At 33.5% G+C, this 20,225-nt stretch overlaps 1 protein-coding gene across 1 annotated transcript in view; it reads left to right on the plus strand.

Moving 5' to 3' along the window:
• LOC145668603 (uncharacterized) overlaps positions 1-20,225 on the plus strand; it is a 28,291-nt gene that overhangs the window by 6,074 nt on the left and 1,992 nt on the right. Inside the window, exons 3-6 of the mRNA XM_081736634.1 lie at positions 1,000-1,124; positions 5,411-5,513; positions 8,024-8,180; positions 14,123-14,176. Of these exons, the coding sequence (XP_081592760.1) occupies positions 1,000-1,124; positions 5,411-5,513; positions 8,024-8,180; positions 14,123-14,176 (439 nt within the window). The remainder of the gene's footprint in view (positions 1-999; positions 1,125-5,410; positions 5,514-8,023; positions 8,181-14,122; positions 14,177-20,225) is intronic.

Here is a 20,225-nt window from a genome sequence, read left to right on the forward strand (position 1 = left end):
AAATAAGTATAGAAATATACTATAAACACGTGAGCTTTTGTTCAACCGAAAATAGAGGAGTACATCAGTCTTGAAGCTGTTATTTAAATTCATATAACATTTATAGCAATTTTTTTAATATTTCGGCGGATTGAGTAACGAATCCAAATCAGTACAGATAGAGTTGAAACTTGGAAAATATCAAAATTAATTTTCTGAAGTAGTTAGTGTAGTGATAAGAATAGTGAAAATTCTTAAGTAATAAATTTCTATGGAAATTCCTGGGAAGCTTATAGTTTTGTAATAAAAAAAATTATTTCATTATGTCATAACAAATATGCGATCAATGAACCATGTATAAACGTTAAAAGAAAACTCCCGCATATATAGGTTATTCAAAAAGCTCGCCGGTTTTGTTACATCAAATAATGAACTTCATTTTTTCAAAACACGCTAACAAAATTCATAAACATGTTCATCACACATTCCGTTTACAGGCATATGGCCTCCTCTATTGTGCTGGCATGAAATAACTCTGTTCGTGAAATTCGCTGACTGTCTCACAAGTTTCCACTTCGATTTTGCCGACAACTCGTCAAATTTCCTCCTTTAATTCACTGATGTAACGGAGTTTATTTACATACATCAATAATTAAAAAGTACTCAAAAGAAAAAGGTCACAAGAAGTTATGTCTCATCGGGGGCCATTGCTGGTCAGCGAAATGAAGCGAATCTGTACTGATAAAAAGTTTTCACAATTAGCACACGTTGCGCTATAGTAAACTGATTCATGGCTAGACAGAGACTGAAGAAATGCGCGAAATTCAGACTAAAGGCGACAATCGGAGTGTTTGTGGGTAGAGTAACAATACAAAACAATGTCACAACAAAAATTTCAGAGACGATCCAAAACCGGGTCGCTTTTGAATAACCCTTTACAAGGCTATACATTAATAGTTTGGGTACAAATAATTGGAAGTTTCTAGTATTTAGCAATTGTATAGTTATAATTTCTTCCAGATAAGAACCTTTCCAGATTGGATAATCGGTACTTATACAGGAACGGACATATACGAAGGACATTTTCTGAAGAATCCGTATGGTGCTTGCATTGGCTACAATTCTGCATTACCTGTATTAGAAAGGTAGTTATTAGCAAAAACTGTACTTTTATTTTATGGATATAGACTATAATATCTTAATGCATTCTATTATTAGGTTTTATATACAAAAAGGCTAAAATTATATTTAAGTTAAGCAGTCATCTCCTTAAAACATATAACATTATAAAATATGTGACCACTGCCCTAGCTTTCTCGCCCTTGTGTTTCAAAATCTAAGGAATATTCTGTTTTATCATCATGGCAAACTACACAATTTACTTCATAATCATCATAAGCCTTTTACTATCAGTTGTAAAATTTTGTCACACAATCAGAATCTCTTGTGTATAATGATAGGATTCAGTGGGTTACATTTTATCATACTCCTCATTTTTGTCACGCAATTACAAAGGACAGTAGGAAAGTTTTGAACATGATTTAATTTCTTATACCTTTTCAAAATACTTTCCACAACACTTTACACACTTTTCCAACCTTCGAAACCAGTCGTCTATCTGCCATCTTTCAGCAGAAATCTGGGCGCATTCATCGTCTCAAGCCCTTAGTAGGACGTCATCGCCTGGGAGAACAGAGCGAAGTTACAAGGAGAGAGAGATCTGGACTGTACAGAGGGTGTTCTAACAGTATTAGTCCAGTGCTAGTAAAAATACTTTTAGCAAATGTTTGAACGTTGCGCTGGAGTGTTATCGTTGTGAAGAAACAATATGCCCATCTTTGAGTTTGGGCGCAACTGTTTGAGATTTGTAAGAAATTTAGCCAAATATTGCTCGGCATACCACTTTTTTGTGACAGTCTTATGTGTTTCTAAAACAACTTAATCGACAATTACTCGCACACTAAAAATACCGCCAGCATTCTCTTCTTCACTGATGAGGACTTTCGAACAGCCACGGGGGTCTCCTCATCTTTGAATAACCACCTTTCTTGAGCCTTGGTCGAAACATCGTACTAATAGAACCAAGTTTCGTCACCTGTCACAATACTCTAGTAGTACTGGAGACAGCTGATCTAACCTTTTCGCCAAGGGAGTCGCACCTGGGCGCCCATGTCAGTAACCTGGGAGAATCTAGGACCTCTCTTTACATTTTGGCACGGATACCCTGGCCAACCCCTAAAATTTGGCTGGGGAACGAGATGGACCTCCGAAATTTATAGTGACACATACTAGGGTCCTTTACTACTATACCAAAATTTTAAATTTGGCAACTTCAAAATTTAATGGGTGCACCAAGGTACCCCTCCCAGATTTCCAAAGGGGTGCACTAGCGTACCCATGTCTTATGAAATGGAATAAACGCCTATGCTTACATGACAATATAAGGTAATACAATCTCTTAAAAGGGAATAAATTAGATAACAAAACCTCCAAATTTTGAATTTTTGGTAATTTTGTACCCATGAAAGAGAACGAGGTGAACTCCAAATACTTATATGGGGTGCACACCCTGGTGCTAGGCTACATATCCAATTTTTAGATTTCTCAATGTCCAATAATTTAAAGGGGTGATTCTATGTACGTCTGTCAAATTTTAAGGAGTGGGTCAAGGTGCCCCTGCCAAAATGTAGAGGGGGTGCAAACTATAGTTTAAATATTTCTTTATATTATTCTTGTATTTTTGATATTCTTTTACGAGCCATTAATATACATTGCAGATTGTCTAGTTCATAATTTTAGTCAGTCTAGTCTACATAGAGGAAACCATAATCTCTAACTGTTGGCCCAAACTGCAGTTAAAATATATCTCTTTGGGTATTTCTTTTCAGCGTTGTGTTGCTCACTAAGCACTTCATTGATGGAAACAGTGTTGCCAGATTTTTCTATCTAAACTGCTCGGATTCTATTCGAAAATGTTCTTTACCAATGATTGCAAAATTTTTGAAAATACTTTTTTTCAAATTAATATTTTGAAACAAAAAATCAAACAAAATTTTGAAACTAAACAGTTTCAAACAAAAATTTAAAATGACAAAAATTACAAAACTTAAAAGATCGTCACGAATCGTCTCGAAGGAAATTATATATAAAAGAATATCATGCAAAACTGATAACGTTGTATTACCAAGTTCTGACGACTACAATTACATCATGATGAAACAATGTTGCCAGATGTTTTTGTTCTTAACAAATCCGATTCTTTGCGAAATTGTTCTTTACCAAGGAGTGCAACAATCTACAAACAAAAAACTTCAAACAAATTTTAAAAAAAAATCACCAAAAAGTTTTGAAACTAAAAATGTCCAAACAAGAATTTTAAGCAATAAAAATTTAAAAACAAAATATTTTCAATCAAAAATTTAAAATAATCAAACAAAATAATGAAACTAAAATTTTTCGAACAAACTTTGGAAATGAAATTTTTTCAAACAAAATTTTAAAAGAAACATTTTCAAACGAAAAGACTTCAAGCAAAAAAATTTGGAATAAATGCTTCAAACTAAAAATTTTAAAACAAAATTTTCAAATTTAAAAGTTTCAAATACAAATTTTAAAACTAGAAATTTTAAACAAAAATTTCGAAACTACAAATGTTTTTATAAAATTTTCTTAAGGATTTACTCTCTCATCACGAATTAGATTCAAAGGAAAGATTAACAACACTGATTCCAGAATTACTTCATTTAATCCTTTGTGACAACGTACCTCAACAATAAGACCAACGATTTTTGGAGCATCACTTATTGCACTTAATAAGAATAGCTATAGAATGCAACTAATTACAGTGGTAACATTTGGAGAATTATAGCAGCAAAAGTTATATGTTTCAGAGTTAAAGAATCCATTTTAACTTTCCTGTGCGTGCCCAATAGAGCCGTAGCATCAGCGCATACAAGTCGAATTTACGTTCCTTTGTTTGCCTTTACAACTCAATCCATTGTGTCATACTGAATTAAATATCTGGTACTTAGATGATGATGCTATACCAGGAGATCCTGACACAGTAAAGATGCATTACATAATATTCGAATTATGGAAGTAGGTATTAGATTACACCTAAATTTTATGAAATGTGAAAAGGATTCTTGGGAATTTCGCAAGATCGAATAGAAGTGTTATATTCACAATTTAATAATTCTGCACTCAAAATGAAACTTATTACAACCTCTTTAGCATTCCTAGATGCAGCCCTTCCACCTGAAGCAACACGCAATTTATTAATCAAAAAACTAAAAAATTAGAATTTTTCTTGTCACGTCTGTCCCTAGCATATTCAGTTTTCTATCTCCTTCGTAAGTCGTTCTTCATGCCAATACAAATCTATTTTTATGATGTTCTCTTTCTTTTGGTGAAGTCGATTTACTAGAGATGTTTGACTCCGTTCTGAAAACTGGACTGGAATCGTTACTTAAATAATTACTTAACTGTAACTTTAACACTAACGCTTGAATACAGGCCTCCCTTCCAGTTGATTCTGGAGGTCTTGTTATCCGTTGGGTTATCGATTTATCGGACTATGGATTCCGATATACCAGTGAAATACTCCTCAGTTGGGAAGATGAGTCTCACTTGGAATATGATGTCCAAGACTGCATATCTAGCTGGTCTAACCTAGTTGGTTTATCGTTCTGAACTAACGAGCGGAAGTTCACAATCAGTTTGAGACAACCTGATTGTCAAATTACACCAATCAGTGTTATTAAAAGAAGCAGACAGTCAAGAGGACAAGGCCAGACTTCTCGCCTCCTCATTTCCAATTGCGAGGCTACAGGCATTAACTTCACACACCCCAGGGCTGCACCTTTCAAATGAAAGTTTTCGTATTACAGTTGAATTTCACCTCGGGGTAGACATCTGTAAATCACAAAACTGCTCTACATGTGCTACATCAGTCAAACAGAGTGGTCTATACGATCTCTCTACTTGCATAAGAAGCTCCGGAAGACATTGCAACTGGATAGCGTTATCTGGAGACCACTTAAATCGGCGGAAGTTCCATCTTTTCGGTTAAACAGTACTTTACGGATGGCCGCCTGTTAGATAGGGACAAGCTAGCGACATGTAGTTTCCAAAATTAGTCCCTATACGTGATTACCTTTCAAACGAGATACCACAAGTGGGGGTTGCTATTTAAAATTTTGTACTTATCCTCTTAGCCCCCTTGAGCGATCCTCATGGAGGGATTCTCCTTATCAGCATAATGTTGTCTTTCATGTCCCTTGAGGGATACAAAATGTTTCATGTTTCTATGTGCGTTGGTTTCTTCAGGAGACGGGCCTTAGTGTTATTCGTGGAACGTACTGTATACAAAGTCAATGTTAGACTGAGATTCCTAATTCCTCATTTCTGGCCGCTTTTTCCTTCTTTTCAGTAAGGGAGTAGCAGCGGCTGAAAGTATGGTCAGTAATACTTCAATTGACAGTAGCGACGAACAGCTTCAACTTTTTGGAGTATTTATAACAAAGAAAACGGAGGTAATAGCAGTAATACTATTAAGTTTTTCTCAATATTTTGGTTTCATTTTTCATAAAAGAAGGGAATATGTTTCTGTGTATTGATTCGAATATCTTTGTGCTAAAACCACCTTCAAATGCTGAAAGAGAGAATTCAAGAATGTCGTAAAAGTCTAAATCATGACTCAAGTGAAGATTAATCCTCAACGCCTACAGACTGAATCTGTCATTGAATAAATTACTATTCAATGCCCTTATCTCAATATGTTACACCATTTCATAGCATTTTATACCACCTCTGCTATCGTGCACGGATCTAGACACTTTGCACGGTTCGTAGACACTTTGCTATATTAAATAGGGGTTGAAAAATGTGCTCGTTCATTAGCCTAGATTCCTACTGGTAAATATAGGGTTGAAAATATGCTTAAGGGGTTGAAAGATATTCATAGTCTTTCTTGTGTATGTTACATAGGGGTTGCAAATACTCTCCTTATACTGAAGTTCTGTGCAATTTCTGCTCGCCCTACCATTTTTCTATGTAAGCTCTACTAATCTCTGCTATATTTAATAGGACCACAAAAGAGAACGAGTTCTACATAGTACTCGTGGCAACGCATATCGTACTTAGACTCCTTCATATATTAAATAAAGGTTTAAAATATGACGTAGTCTACATTCTGTGTAATTTCTGCTATGTTAATTAGGGTTGCGAAATTCTACATGTAATCATAGCCTTTCATATAGGTTAAATACTCTATATTTCGTCTATTTAGTCTAGTTAAACACATATTTCCTTAAAAACTCCATGGTATTGTATAAATTAATTTTTACCAAAAGTTTTTCGAAGTTTTCGGAAAATGCTTTATAAATTTATTTGTATTTCACAAGAAAAGGTTCATTAATAACTCAAGCACAAGATTTAGTTTAAGCAATCCGAGTGAGAAGGTTTAGTGCAGTGGTCCGTTAATTTTATTTTGTTTACGTTAAGGTTCTTTACCTAAACAAAATGCCCTCCATTACCTTCGTGGTCTGAATATGAAATAATATCATTTCGATTTGTAAAAAGTACGTGGTAAAGCTTCCTACCATAAATAGTAAATTACTTTAATATTTTTATTGCTTACTGTAATAATTATTTATCATATTAGTGTTATGTACAGTAGTTCGTAAAGCAAAAATAAATAAATAAATAAACTCGTTGCTACGTTTTTAAAATTTTGTTGCATGTATGTTAGTTTGCCGCTTGTACGGAGTACACTTTTTAATGCGACAACAATCCTCTTTGACGATTTTATCGAAAATTAATTATCAGACTTTACTCCCAAGCTTGTCATTCTATTTGGCTCAATCTGGTCTATCAATCCATGTATGTCTGATATTTAAACATTATTAGGTTATAACAAAAATATACGTTGATCCTAGCTCGGGCTACATGGCTCATCACTGTTGCTTTTAGCCTACAAGGCATAATTTGAAACTTAAATTAAAAACATTTTATGTTAAAGATTCAAATTTAAGAATTATTGATAACTTTGAACTACGAGGAGCAATCAAAAAATAAGGTGAATAATTTTCTTACAAATAAAGTAATAAGCTTATATGGAATTTATTTAACCGCCTTCAAAGTACTGTCCTTGGCTAGCAATGCACTTATCTCAATGTTGAATCCATAACTGAAAGCATTTTTAGAAGGCTTCTTCTGGAACGACATTCAGCTGCTATGTCGTGACCCTATGAATGCCAGGAATGATGAGAAAATGTTTTCCTTTAAGCACGGTTTTAATTTTCGGGAAGAGCCAGAAGTTGCATAATACTTTATCTGGAGAGCTTAGCAATGTTGGCAGACAGGAATATATTTTTAGCCGAAGACTCGTGGATCCAAAGCAAGGTGTGGCACAGCGCGTTTTCGAGATGAAGAAGGAAGTCATTTGCATTTTAATTTTCGGCTAAAAAAACTTTTCCAGGACTCATAGAGATATTTAGTTCTTCGGAAAGCTCTCGAATAGTCATTCGCCACTTTGAGCAAATTATTTGTGCCACTTTTTGCACGTTTTCAGCTGTTTTGACGTCAAAGGACGTCTCGATCATTGCCTGTTTTCAATTGACTCCTTGAAGTTTTTGCATCGCCCATACCCTTGTAAACAATCTTCAATGCCATCACTTCATTGCCATACACTGATTTTGACACTTCGTGAACTTCTTTGGCACTTTTTTGCAGCTTAGACCAAAATTTAGTTTTGGCACGCGACAGATACTGTTAACATGTCCTCACTCTTCTACTTCTGGATGTGAACTTTCATGTCACAACTCGTTCAAACTTGACAGTGGCTCTACAAAACGTCTATTCTACCGGATAATTAAACCGGATACAACAGCTACAGATACCACTGTGCAACTCATTCAGCGTACGTTTTGATTACACTTTGTATATTTAATTTACCATACTTTATACTGTCTTCTTCCTAGTGTCGTAGTATCTAAGTAATGCCTCACTTTCATTTTACAATTTGATATTATGTTTTCTTCAGATGTACATCAGCTCTCCGTATGAATATCCTCAGAAGTTGATGAATTACCATCTATTTGATGCATCAGGAGAAAATAATGGAATTCTGTATTACCTAAAGCTGTTTCCTGTTGTAAGTTCTCCCAGTCTTCGAAGGCTGTCTGTGTACCAAAGAAGATGTTTGTTCAAACAGGAAATGCAATTAGATACAAGTAGAATTTATACTAATGCTGCATGCAAGTTTCAATGTCAATATGAAGAAGTTATCAAAAAATGCAAGTGTTTTCCACAGATATTTTATAACTTCGGTGAGTTTAGATTTTATTGTTTTGTCTTAAAATTCATTATAAGTATGATAAATTCACATATTCTTTATTATAAAATCACATTTTGTGCATTCAAGATTTAAAGCGTGACTAAAGCCTGTGACAAACATCTTGGCATTTTAGCTAAACGAATAAAACGCAAGCTCTGACGCGATGTTGCCGAATGCTAAGGGATGTGGCTATGGCTAAGTAGACGAACAAGCAGACGATCAGGTGGCAGAAGATAGAAGTGAATGTGTGCAAAATAAAAGTGACAATACCGCTGGCCTCTCATTTGCTAGCAGCATTTAAATGAAAGTTGGAGCGCCGCCTTCAAATGCCAAGATGTTTGTCACGCCGTTCAATTTAAGTGTTATATGTTTTTGTAATTATTTTGAAATTTCATAAGTAATAAACTACAAGTTATTTAAAATATTTTCATGACTTCAGAGATCTTACCTTGTAGTTTATTCATAACTAGCAGGATTCAATTATTTGCACAAAGGTTTGTGAATATAGCATTGATTACCACTTCCCTGGGTTTAAATAAAAACTTTAAATGCACACCTCCTTATCTCATGTGTTTCGTAAAAATAACTGTGTAAATTAAATACCACTATTGTGAGCTAAATTTGGCTTTAAACGGCATCGGAAGTGTCATTCTTCAGCTCACCGACCTCGAAAACTATAGATTCAACACTAATATAGGTTAATTTCGGTCATTTTTAAATATCTCCCCCTCCTCAGCCCTACGTTGTTCCATCAAAATGAATTAACAAAAACACTTCCAATCACTATTAAGCTATCGGACAAGGAGTTCATTGTGAACAATCCGACAATGTGTTAGGAACTTGTAGTAACAAAAGAAAGGCGTTATATAAATATAAACAATGAGTAATTGAGTTGAAGGAATGTGAGCCGAAAGTGACTGAAGTGATTTGTATGTTTAAGGAAAGTTAGAGCCAAGTGTAGCAATTGATATTTGGAATTTATGAACCAAGCGTAACTATTAATATCTTAGGTTGCGCAGCCAAGAGTGGCTATTAAATATTTTAGGTTGAAAAGCGAAATGTGGATTCTGATATTTTTAGGTGTATGGTAAAGCAAATGGCTTATGTTATTGGACTAGTTTTTGGAATATAGAAAGGTTCCTGTTTATTAAATGTATAAGACAGTTAAAGATTTACTGTGAAAAACAAGTGGTATCATCATTCATTCAACAAGTGGTATCACTCTGGTAGATTTGGAATGTTAATTGAAAGTAAATATTTTCTGCTTGTAAAAAATTATCCAGTGCCTAACATGTCCGAACCTCATCGATGGTGGATATTTGATCGAGATCGGTCGGATGATTCAAGCGATGCTAAGTCACAAACATACGTGGTAGTCTCTTTCATTTTTATGTACGTAGATATACATGGGGAATTTTAGTTTTAAAATACCTGTCAACGTAAGTTCGATTTCTCTAAAATTACACTTACAAGCGCTATCTAAATTGTTTGTAAATAACGTTTCATAACATCAAGTCCGAGTTAAATTATTTTCTTACATTCCGAAGCAGTAGATTCTTTCAATGTGGAAATTGTTTTAAAAAGAATTCTAGTAAATCCCTGTCAACCGAAATACTGTAAGACTTTTCAGTAAACCAATGTATGCTTCGGATAAGAATTATTTAAAATTCTTTTTTAGAAAATGTTTAACTCCTAGACTGTGAATATGTTTATTCCTTTCCTGTCTTCTTCTATATTCTATTCCAGAGATTCCTAGAAACATTTGTAGAATGTTTCGGTAGCTTACGCCAACTGATTCACACATATGCTGAAATGCGAGAAACAATCGAAGACCTCTGGATTCACATGAACGATTGCTGTCTTTGTAGTCTATGTATTTTAGATCTACAAGTTGGGTAGCCAAAATAACTGCAACGATACTCTGTCTGAAATCAGTGAACCGTTGTTAGGTGATAAAACTTTATATCGTTCAAAAAAAATAATAATAAACGGAAAATGTAAAATTAGTTCAAGAGCATGCAACATTAAAAATATGTTATCATCGTTTCTTTGTTTTCCCTTCTTGCCTTAAAAGATATTGAAAAATGTGGAAATACATTTTGTTTCCTTTGAGGTGTGAATTCAACAACAAATCCAAAGAGTGAAGTTGGACTGATGAATTGTTTAGGATATTATAATGCGTAGGCCAACTGGACTAGAAACCAATTCTGTTAACCCTCAATATGATTAAACTGGGAAAATGAACTGGAACTAGTTTAATACAAGTAGCATAGTATGACCTAAATCATCTGTACACATATGAAGCAGTAAAGTGTAAGACTAGTATATAGGAAGTAAGTTTAAACTGACAAGTTAATGATAGTGAAATAAAGGGTTGGTTTGTTTTCCATGAACTAAACAGAGAAATTAATGGAGAAAGAAAAATGGTTGTATTTAACAAAAATGAAAGAACGGAAACTAATGAATTATACATTGATTACTGTGATTTTAGTCTGTGGATTCCCTAACTAATCCTTTAATTAATCGGAAGTAACCATAGTTGTTCCTTTTAATAAAATCCAAATAGAAAAAAACTGCATTCTTCTCTACAATAATACTTCCGGAGGTTAGACAGAAGACGTTGTGGTTGGTATGTAGGTAGGAGGCAGAACTAATGCTATGTCAATCCAGAATTGTGGAAGAACTGACTGGATCGACGTAATAGCCTAGAAGGTCCTGTAGTTATAAAATACTATGTTACAAAAAGTGGCATAGCTCCCCGTCTCCGCGCGCGTTGGCGTTGCGCGAATTCTCTCCGAAGAAGAGAACTTCCATAAGCAATGTTACTGTTGTAACTTATTCGCGTGGCATACTCAATGAAACATCGGTTCGTTTAGCGATGACTTAAAACCAGAAGCCTCAGTCAATCATCGGTGGGAAAGCTGATATACAACCTACCCCACAACTGGGCAACGGTCTCTTGTGGCGATATCATTAGGGGAAGAAATTGATATACGGATACCATGGTTGCATTGACCGGTGAACTCTTAGTCTTCCTAATCGGTGAATTCACTCTTCAGTTTTAATTAGAATTTCGCGATTTTACAAAAAGTTAAGCAAAAGTGATTTGCTATCTAGCTGCTTCCATTAATGTTTTTTTTTTCTTAGACTCGTCTCCGACTGAGAGAAAAGAAAATGCGACGAGTGAAGTTTATCAGTATGCATCATCTCAATTTGCACTTTCAGTGAAATCTTTCTTTAGTTTATGGGAATATAAATGATACATTAGTAACAAGTAAAAAAATAGTAAGTCAACTTAGATGTTAGGAATAATTCATAAATTAAGGCAAACTGCTTCAAAAAGCCAAGAACTTGGATTTTAAAGTAAAAGTTGTATGAGTTATACAAGCAATATATAAACAAGACGGGAATGGCAATAGATTACCTTTTTCTATCATCTTCCGAGAGATACATCCACGCCTAGTCCAGTCACTACGAACTTCCACCTGTCTTCTGCAAGATGGCATTCGACTGTTCGTCTGTCTCTCTCCATAATAAGTGTGCAACATATTATATAAACTAGTAAAGAACTTGACGCTTCTTTACCAGATGTATACCATGCACGATTATATGATTTATTGTCACGGTGGAACGTTTTACTGCTCTTGGAATTATTCTTTGATGCGGTTGCATGTATCAAAATTTATTCGTAAATCATTGTACATAACAAAACTACGACTTCTGTTAAAGTAGTAGAAAAGGCCAGTCTTGGACACATAAGCTGGAATTTAATGATAGATGACATTTGTAACATTTTTGAATATGAACACTTCACTTCTACACCTTCTGTATGTGACTAGCATATCATACTGCGTTTCATTCACCTAGAACGTCGCTGTGGATCACTGTTTGTCCACTGTCTAATTCGGAGAAACACAATTCTAGACATTAAAAATACCGTAAATTTGAAAATTTTGTAAAATACTATAGTGTTATTGCCTATCCTTAAACTATAAGGAGAAGTTTAAAAGGAATAGTTACAAGTTACAATAATAATAGTTTTGAGTTATATTTAGTAACATTTGTTTTATTTTGCAGCAGCCTAGGCTCTCTCGTCCAACTTGAACGTATCAAATTCGTCGGCAAGATAAAACGAATAATATCGCTTGACGTTAATCTTCTTCGAGCAGTCTCTTAATATTGCTTTTCGACACTAAACATCTAATTTTATTTCTGTATTCTATGAACAATACAAATCTTCCTAAAAGAGATTTTGAATGATCTCGGGATTAGTGACTTGCACTTCACGTAATCAATCCGCTTCACTCGAACTACTCGATATGGCGTCGTAAACATGGAAGACGAAACATTGAAGTTATTTTGCAGGTTTAGTCAAGGCATCTTCTAGCTGCTTGCATAAGAAATTGACTCACTGAATTTTTGCGGACGAGGGAAATTTGAAGGTGCATGCTTTATACAATAAAAAATGGAATACACTTATTGGATTGCCCGTAAATTACTATGCGTTGTAACAGCCAAGGTGGGTAATGTTGCCATTACCGTCCCTTCCCAGAAAAACTAAATCTTTGAAAATCAGGAAAGAAAGTTTTACGTTCCCTTCCCTCTACTCAAACAAGTAGCCCCTCCGAGAAGAGTTTCCCGGGCCAGGTATGTGGTTTACAACGCCGCTTAACGCACGTAAAAATGTAAGCTACTGAAAGAGAATGGTATGCTAAAGTTCAACAAAATAATAATACGTCTTCACAGGTTGCAGGGACATATCTCTACTTGATCAACAAAAAAAAAAGAATTCAGATAGCATTAACAAATTTTATTTTTAATAAAACAAAAAGGTATATATAATGTTGAATAGAACAACGTATTTGTGAAGTTCAAAAAAGTTTTGTTCGGTCTTGAAAAATATTTTCAACCACTAATAGATTTAAATAAATTTGATTCTTGGAAAAAACATATGAAATTTATAATTACTGAAAAATTCATCAGGCACATAATGTATGAAATGAAATTCCAAGATGGCTCCTACCTTATCACAAGTCATTTTCAACGTAAACCATATTTGAAATATAATTATTTTTATCACAGAAATTCAATACCAATATTTGAACTGAAGGTTCAATTAGAATATTTAACAATTTTCTATCTACATGTTTTCTATATACTCACGGAAAAATCCAGAATAGATTTTAAATTTACAAATAAAATATACTATACACAATATTAAATATGGTGTAACACATACCTCGCGAAGAGAACAAGTGACGGGCCCAATTACTTATTTTCAAAGCTCCTTCATCGGAAGGTTAAATAACCAATCAAATTTAAGTATAGCAATCACATGACATTGACAAAAGACTAACCATAATACCAGATCATTTAAATTAAGAAAACACCAACTCTATATCCCAAAAATATACTGTAGTGGAATATAAGGAGGAAAAAGGAAGGTGAATAGGTTACCAAAAAAATCTAGAAGAAAACAGCGCTGTTTCTAATTTTAAATTAAATCCCTTTTGTATTCATTTTACTCTATAATACCAATAAATACGTAAAAGTAAAGATCACTACGGCACAGCGTTATTATAAATTATTAGTTATTTCATGTAGAAAATTTAGTGTTTCCACTCATAATTTCCAATGTGAGCTTCCTTGCTTCTCCCTGACAAAGTGTAAAGTTTTTAACCAAATTAATAAATATAACTTTTTTAATAAAGAAAATAATAATTTTCTCAAAGTATTTTCAATAAAATAAATATAAATTATTATTTTAACTTAAATTCTCAAATAGCAATAACATTTGTTTTATAGGTAAATACAATTCATGTGATGTAGAAGGATTGGCTTGCATTGCTAGTCTAAAAGGTAAGTAAATCATTTTTGATTTGACTACTGTTAGGTGGTACATTTGTATAACCTGTTTAAAATTAATATTATGTCCAATTTGGCTTCAGTTGCCCAAAACGTTGATAAGGTAACTCTGTACCGTGCTCCCAATTTTCTTATTCCGAACGTTTCTTCTTGTATGTGTTATATATATATATTACTCAAATTACGGTATTTGTATTATGTACATCTCATGGTATACTTTATCATGAACCTTCTACACCAAGACCTATGAATTTGTCTGTCGATTGAGAAAAAATATTTATTAGTTTATAATCCAGGTGCGTCATTTTCAAATCTTGTAAAGAAGTATAGTAACTGGTCAATTAAGATAGTCGCTGTCTGCAGCACACATTTTGTCATCTCTTATGAAACAATTAGTTTTCCCAGAGCGGTAGGAGTCTGTAGTATAAGATTCGAAGAAATTCTCACTCGCAAGTTGCAAAGCCAATACCCACCCCAGAAGTGATCAAGGTGTTTGAAGTGATTATCATTTCAGAAGGATATATCTGATAAATATGATGTGTGAACAAAAATTCCTAATTCCAACTTATGGAGAGCATGCACTATGCTTTGTGGGTCCGAATAATATTGTAACATGTGGGCAGCATGTCTGTAAATTTTTGCTATATGTTTGCTGACAAGTGTGCACTACATTTAGCAGAGTCCAGAACTGTACCGACCAGCATTGATGGTTCCACCTCATGTGAGAAAGACATGATAGATTACTTCCACTATAGGCCAGCATACCAATAACAATACTGTCTCTGAATAGAGAAGTGTTCTAAAGAACTGTACCAGACGTTTCTTACGATACAATAATCTTATAATTTACGATTCTAACAGCTAACCGAATTGTTATTTAAAGTGACAATCCCATACATGAAATTTAACCGGTCATTCCTTACAGAAAATTCCACAGACCCAGATGACGATTACTTGGAGGTGTCGAACACCAGTTTTATGTAGTATATATAATTCGTGCCTGAATATTCGCTGTTTCTTACAGGGAACATACAACGATGTAACGAGAAATCCATACGGCTACTTGTAGATTGATTTCAAGCAAGATAAATCAACTGAAACGATTTTGTGCGAATATTTTTCCTGCTAGCTTAAAGCATACGATTTAGTCTATCGAGATGTCTCCCAGAATGAAACACGAAATTAAACCATGTTTACGTGAAATTATAATTACTAATGTAAAACACAAGATGCTTTATTCAGAGTCGTTTTGACGTATGATTAGCGTGACTACTGCAGGAAACATATATTAGTCGAACTCTTTAGTACGGCACTTATCACGAGTCAGAATGACTCCGCATAAGGCCCAAGATATTTGTGAATGTTATCATATAGTCTTTAAAGGCATTGTTAGGTTGATAAATACACAGAAATCAAGATTAAGGTGTCATTAGAACACACTCGACTCCGTATATCAGAACACAGTCACTGGATAAAGAAGAAGTGTTTGGACGACGGACAACAAGGAGGAAAGTAATTCAAAGAATACATGCACCAATCACTAAGACTTAAATCAAATCTTGATCAATAAATGTAGTCTACGATAAGTACTACGTATGCGAGTGATGAAAAAGTGGAAAGAGTACAATAGAATATTGTTAACATTTATATTGTACTTAATGAAGAAGAACCATTACTTATTTGAGTTTCTGAAACGTGATAAAGATGTTTTGGAAGATCGTCTTACACAAGAAGTATTAGCAGTCATATCATAAGTGCAATGTGCAACAGTAGAACTACTACCGGTATTTCAACTTTTAATGAAAGATTATGTAAGCACATGGAAGAGTAAAGGGACAGTGTAGATGCATGACCAAAAACTGCAAGGATCCAAGATTGTAGATTTAATTTGTAATAGAGCTGATTGAAAAATTATACAAATTCTCAAGGATGGAAATTGTTTTGCAATCATCTCGCAATATCAAACATACTTTAGAAAATGGTTAGTTGTCTATGAAGACTTAGTATATTTTAAATTTAATGCATCAACAATTGAACTTGTAGTACTAGTACCACTACCTTCCGATATGTTCTCCACAGACGGTGAAGATCAATAAGATGTTTTAGAACTACGAATAAAATGTGAACTTATCACTCCTCAATCGCCAATACAAGCCATGAACAAAAGGTTTACTACAATACAAAACATATAGTTTCAATTTCTCTTGCCAAAAAGGATGGTGGGCAACGGGAAAATCTGTACCGTTAGCAAAAGTAAAACTATAGTTAAACAAACAGCCAACATATACGTCACTACAACTAGAGAAATCGTCGTCGTTTTATTAGGGATTTTTATCTTGTGAACAACATGGATAAGCGGTGGAAATATCACTTTAATGATTCGCAGCCGCTTCAAAAGTATAATGACAATTATCACTATATACTTACAGACACTGATGTATTTAGTCGAAATGGTTGGGCTGCATCGTTCAAGTTATGAAGTGCTAATGATGTAGTGAGTATATTTGGTATAATATTCTAGGAGATAAAACTATGTGCGAGGTAACATAGTGATAAAGGAAGTGAGTTTTCACATTAAGACAGTGCAAAAATATCTTAAGAAAAATCATGTATTAGAATATGTGATGGCAAAATGTAATAGCAAAAGATTCAGATGTTAAAGTCGTTGAAACATTCAGACGTTGAAAGATTTAATTGGATCTTGTAATGTCGCATCTGAAAGTACTTTAGTAAACATCAAAAGTAATACTTTGTCAAAATATTACCAGTGTTTGTAAAAATATTCAATGTAAATCGACAATTTAGTATTAAAATATTACTTACAAAAGTGTTTTATAGCAATTTACTCGATCTGTGACACAACCAATACAAAAAAGCTTCAATGTTCACAGAAATTCAAAGAATTGTACGTTCTTAATCTGTTGTGCTAATGAAACAAAACATACTTTTGACAAGAGCTATCTTTCATTTGAGAATTTTTTCAAGTGCAAGCAATTGTACGAGAAAAACATATGACTAACGAGTATAAAATTTAGAGCATCAAACCATTGATAGCATTTTCTACAGAAAGAATTACAACCAATGTCTCTACTGTCTGCACTCTTCATTGATAAAATAATGCGTGTTTTTCAATAATTTCACAACTGTCATCACCTTCCTGCTTTTCCCATCTAATACACTTGCAGATATTCTACTGTGGGAATCTGATACTTCAGTAGCTTGTGAGTCTCTTTTATATCAGCTCAAACCATTTACAGTAACATTCTCTCTTTTAATGTTGACGTCTCTTAGGTGATTGAAAATTGCCAGAAAATTGTTGAAACATTGTATTACGCTTTGCACGTCATAACATCATATAAGAGAGGATCATTAATACTAGATGGAGGTACTATGGGGTCTATTTAATCGCAAGTGTAAATACTCTTAAATTAAAATAAGCAGCAAGATATGAAAGCGAATAACATATCGTTAGGTAGTTCAAAAGATAAAATATATGAAAAAAGGTGTCACTCATCACCATAGTTCAAACAAAAAACATAAACCAAAGATGTATGTTGTCATATTTACCTCATGCTATTAGAACGGGAATAATACCACTTATATTGTTTGGTATTCCACATCCTTTGTTGATTACCTATAATTTTTTGTAATTTATAATTAACATTGGGTGTTAAGCACAAATACATTTTTGTTACTAAAATATCTCAAATTAAAACCAAAAATATTAAAACCATAGTTAAAGACTTCTATACTACTAAGAAAATATATTTATAAGATATTTTAAAGATGATCTTTGCTTTATTTTTTTCTTCTATCACAATACAACAATTTTTTGGTAGTTATAATTGAAACAAGTCTCTCGCATTTATATAATTTTGATCATTTTGCAAACTTTTAATAAATTTATCTTTTTCCGAAACAGTTTGAGGTATTTTATTTATGTAAAGACCGTTTTTATGTCTATTGAAAACCACCTGCTTGATTCGATATAAAGGAGATTTTCCAAATATATATCTTTCAAAAATAACATTTTTTCAGTCCCTTGTAACTTTGGCTGTACTTTTTTAAAAATATGTAATATTACGACCATCATATTTCACTCAAAGGCATTTTGTGTATTTACATCATCTCGTTCGACTTATTTCATGTGTTATTGTTGTAGATTCGTTTCAATTTATATGTAGAAATTTCGCTATGAACAGAAACTATACTCCAATGTGAAAGAACTTCTGCGTCGTATCAATCAGGCAAATTGCATTTCTTAAGTTGGTTCCATTACGTTGTAACTGTCTGTATGTCCATATATATATATATATATATATATATATATATATATATATATATATATATATATATATATGTATGTGTGTGTGTGTGTGTGTGTGTGTGTGTGTGTGTGTTATTCGATTTTTCTTATATTACTCGCGCAACGGAGATCGGGTCATTTTTGACCCACAAATATTTTATTTTAACATTTTTCCTTTCCTTCTTCCTTTTTTCGGTCATCGGCCTAGATATACTTCTTTTAACCTACAAGCCATGCAGTAACACTTCTATTATCCTAGTATTCTTTATTTGTAAACCACAAATAAACAATTCTTTGTCTGGGTCTTGAATGACCCAGTCTTCGAGGTTTACGTGAAGAATATTTTATTGGTCTTGTCTGCCTCACACCGTCATTAGTTGCCATTATACTCACTCACCATGATCATTTCTAATCTTTCCTCATCCCCTTAGCATGCTCCAACATATCAGCAGTGTTGCCAGATGGCAAAAATCCAACAAAACGGGAAATTCATATCAATGGCGGGAATGCCGGATATTTTCTTCTAAATATATAGGATGAGATAATTTTCTTCAAAATGTATACCAATGGAAACACATGCTAATATATATGCATACCTGGGTGTGTTTGTGTGTGTTATTTATTTGCGGGAAATATTGAATCATATTGGGAAATGGCATGTCTTCGGAAAGTGAAATTTCCCTTCACGAGCTGGCAACACTGCCTGTTAGAGTAAATATCAAACATTTTAGTCTAATTTCACTCGTGCAGAAGAAGAATATAAGTAAACTGTGCGCGTCTGTTCGCTGGGTGGTAATAATTTCCTAGCAAAAGTTTTTGAAAACTTCAGATGAGATATTTCTTGAACTGATTACACAGAAGAAAGTGCTGAAGCTATCATAGTCTGGGCTCTGGCTGCCCTCCCCCAAGTTTTATCTTCTAAATACGCCACTGAAGACCAATATGCTCACCACTAATATCAAGCTTTAAATTAGGTGGAAATCTAGTAATAACACTATGTTCTCCCTTAAGAAAATAATTAAAACTTTGTTGGGTCCGATACGTTATTTCTAGTATCTTCGCTGGGCGAGTGTTAATATGTATAAACATTTCTAATGATGTTAGTGTATAGTGTTAATTATTTAATTCAGTTGTTTACTCTCTGAAACACTTTAAAGAATACCTACCTGAACTGACACTTGTTTTTCTTTCAGAAAAGGAAATAAAAGCTTCTTGCAATTGCCTACCAGAATGTGACGTGTACAATTTTGACACGAGACTTATGGGAACTGGCAAGTATGTATGGCTGATTATAAATTATAATTTATACATCTTCATAAAGTGAAGATTCAAATTTAAGTTTAATTACTCATAAATGAAGTTAATGTATTTCTGTAAAAGAAACGATTTCTCTAGTAATAATATATTTTATTGAACTTAACACCCAGAGGCAATTACAAAGTACAAAATTTTATATACAATCATCAAAGGATGAGCAACATCAAACATACATATAACTTGTATTTAAACATGAAAATTACAATAAGTATACAATTTTTTTCATTCTTCAGATTATAACATACAAAAACAAATCTACAATTTATCAATTAACATCTCAAAACACTTTTGCTTGAAAGTCTTAAATTTATACTGAAATATATATAAACCCATAATCCCAATTCTATTACCTGCATCACATAATTTATACAGTGGAGAATTTTTGCTAGTACTTATTCTATTATGAGGCATGTAAAAAGT

The sequence above is a fragment of the Thermobia domestica genome, chromosome 1 (genome assembly GCF_964235325.1).
Source record: "Thermobia domestica chromosome 1, izTheDome1.hap1.1, whole genome shotgun sequence".
Classification (NCBI taxonomy): domain Eukaryota; kingdom Metazoa; phylum Arthropoda; class Insecta; order Zygentoma; family Lepismatidae; genus Thermobia; species Thermobia domestica.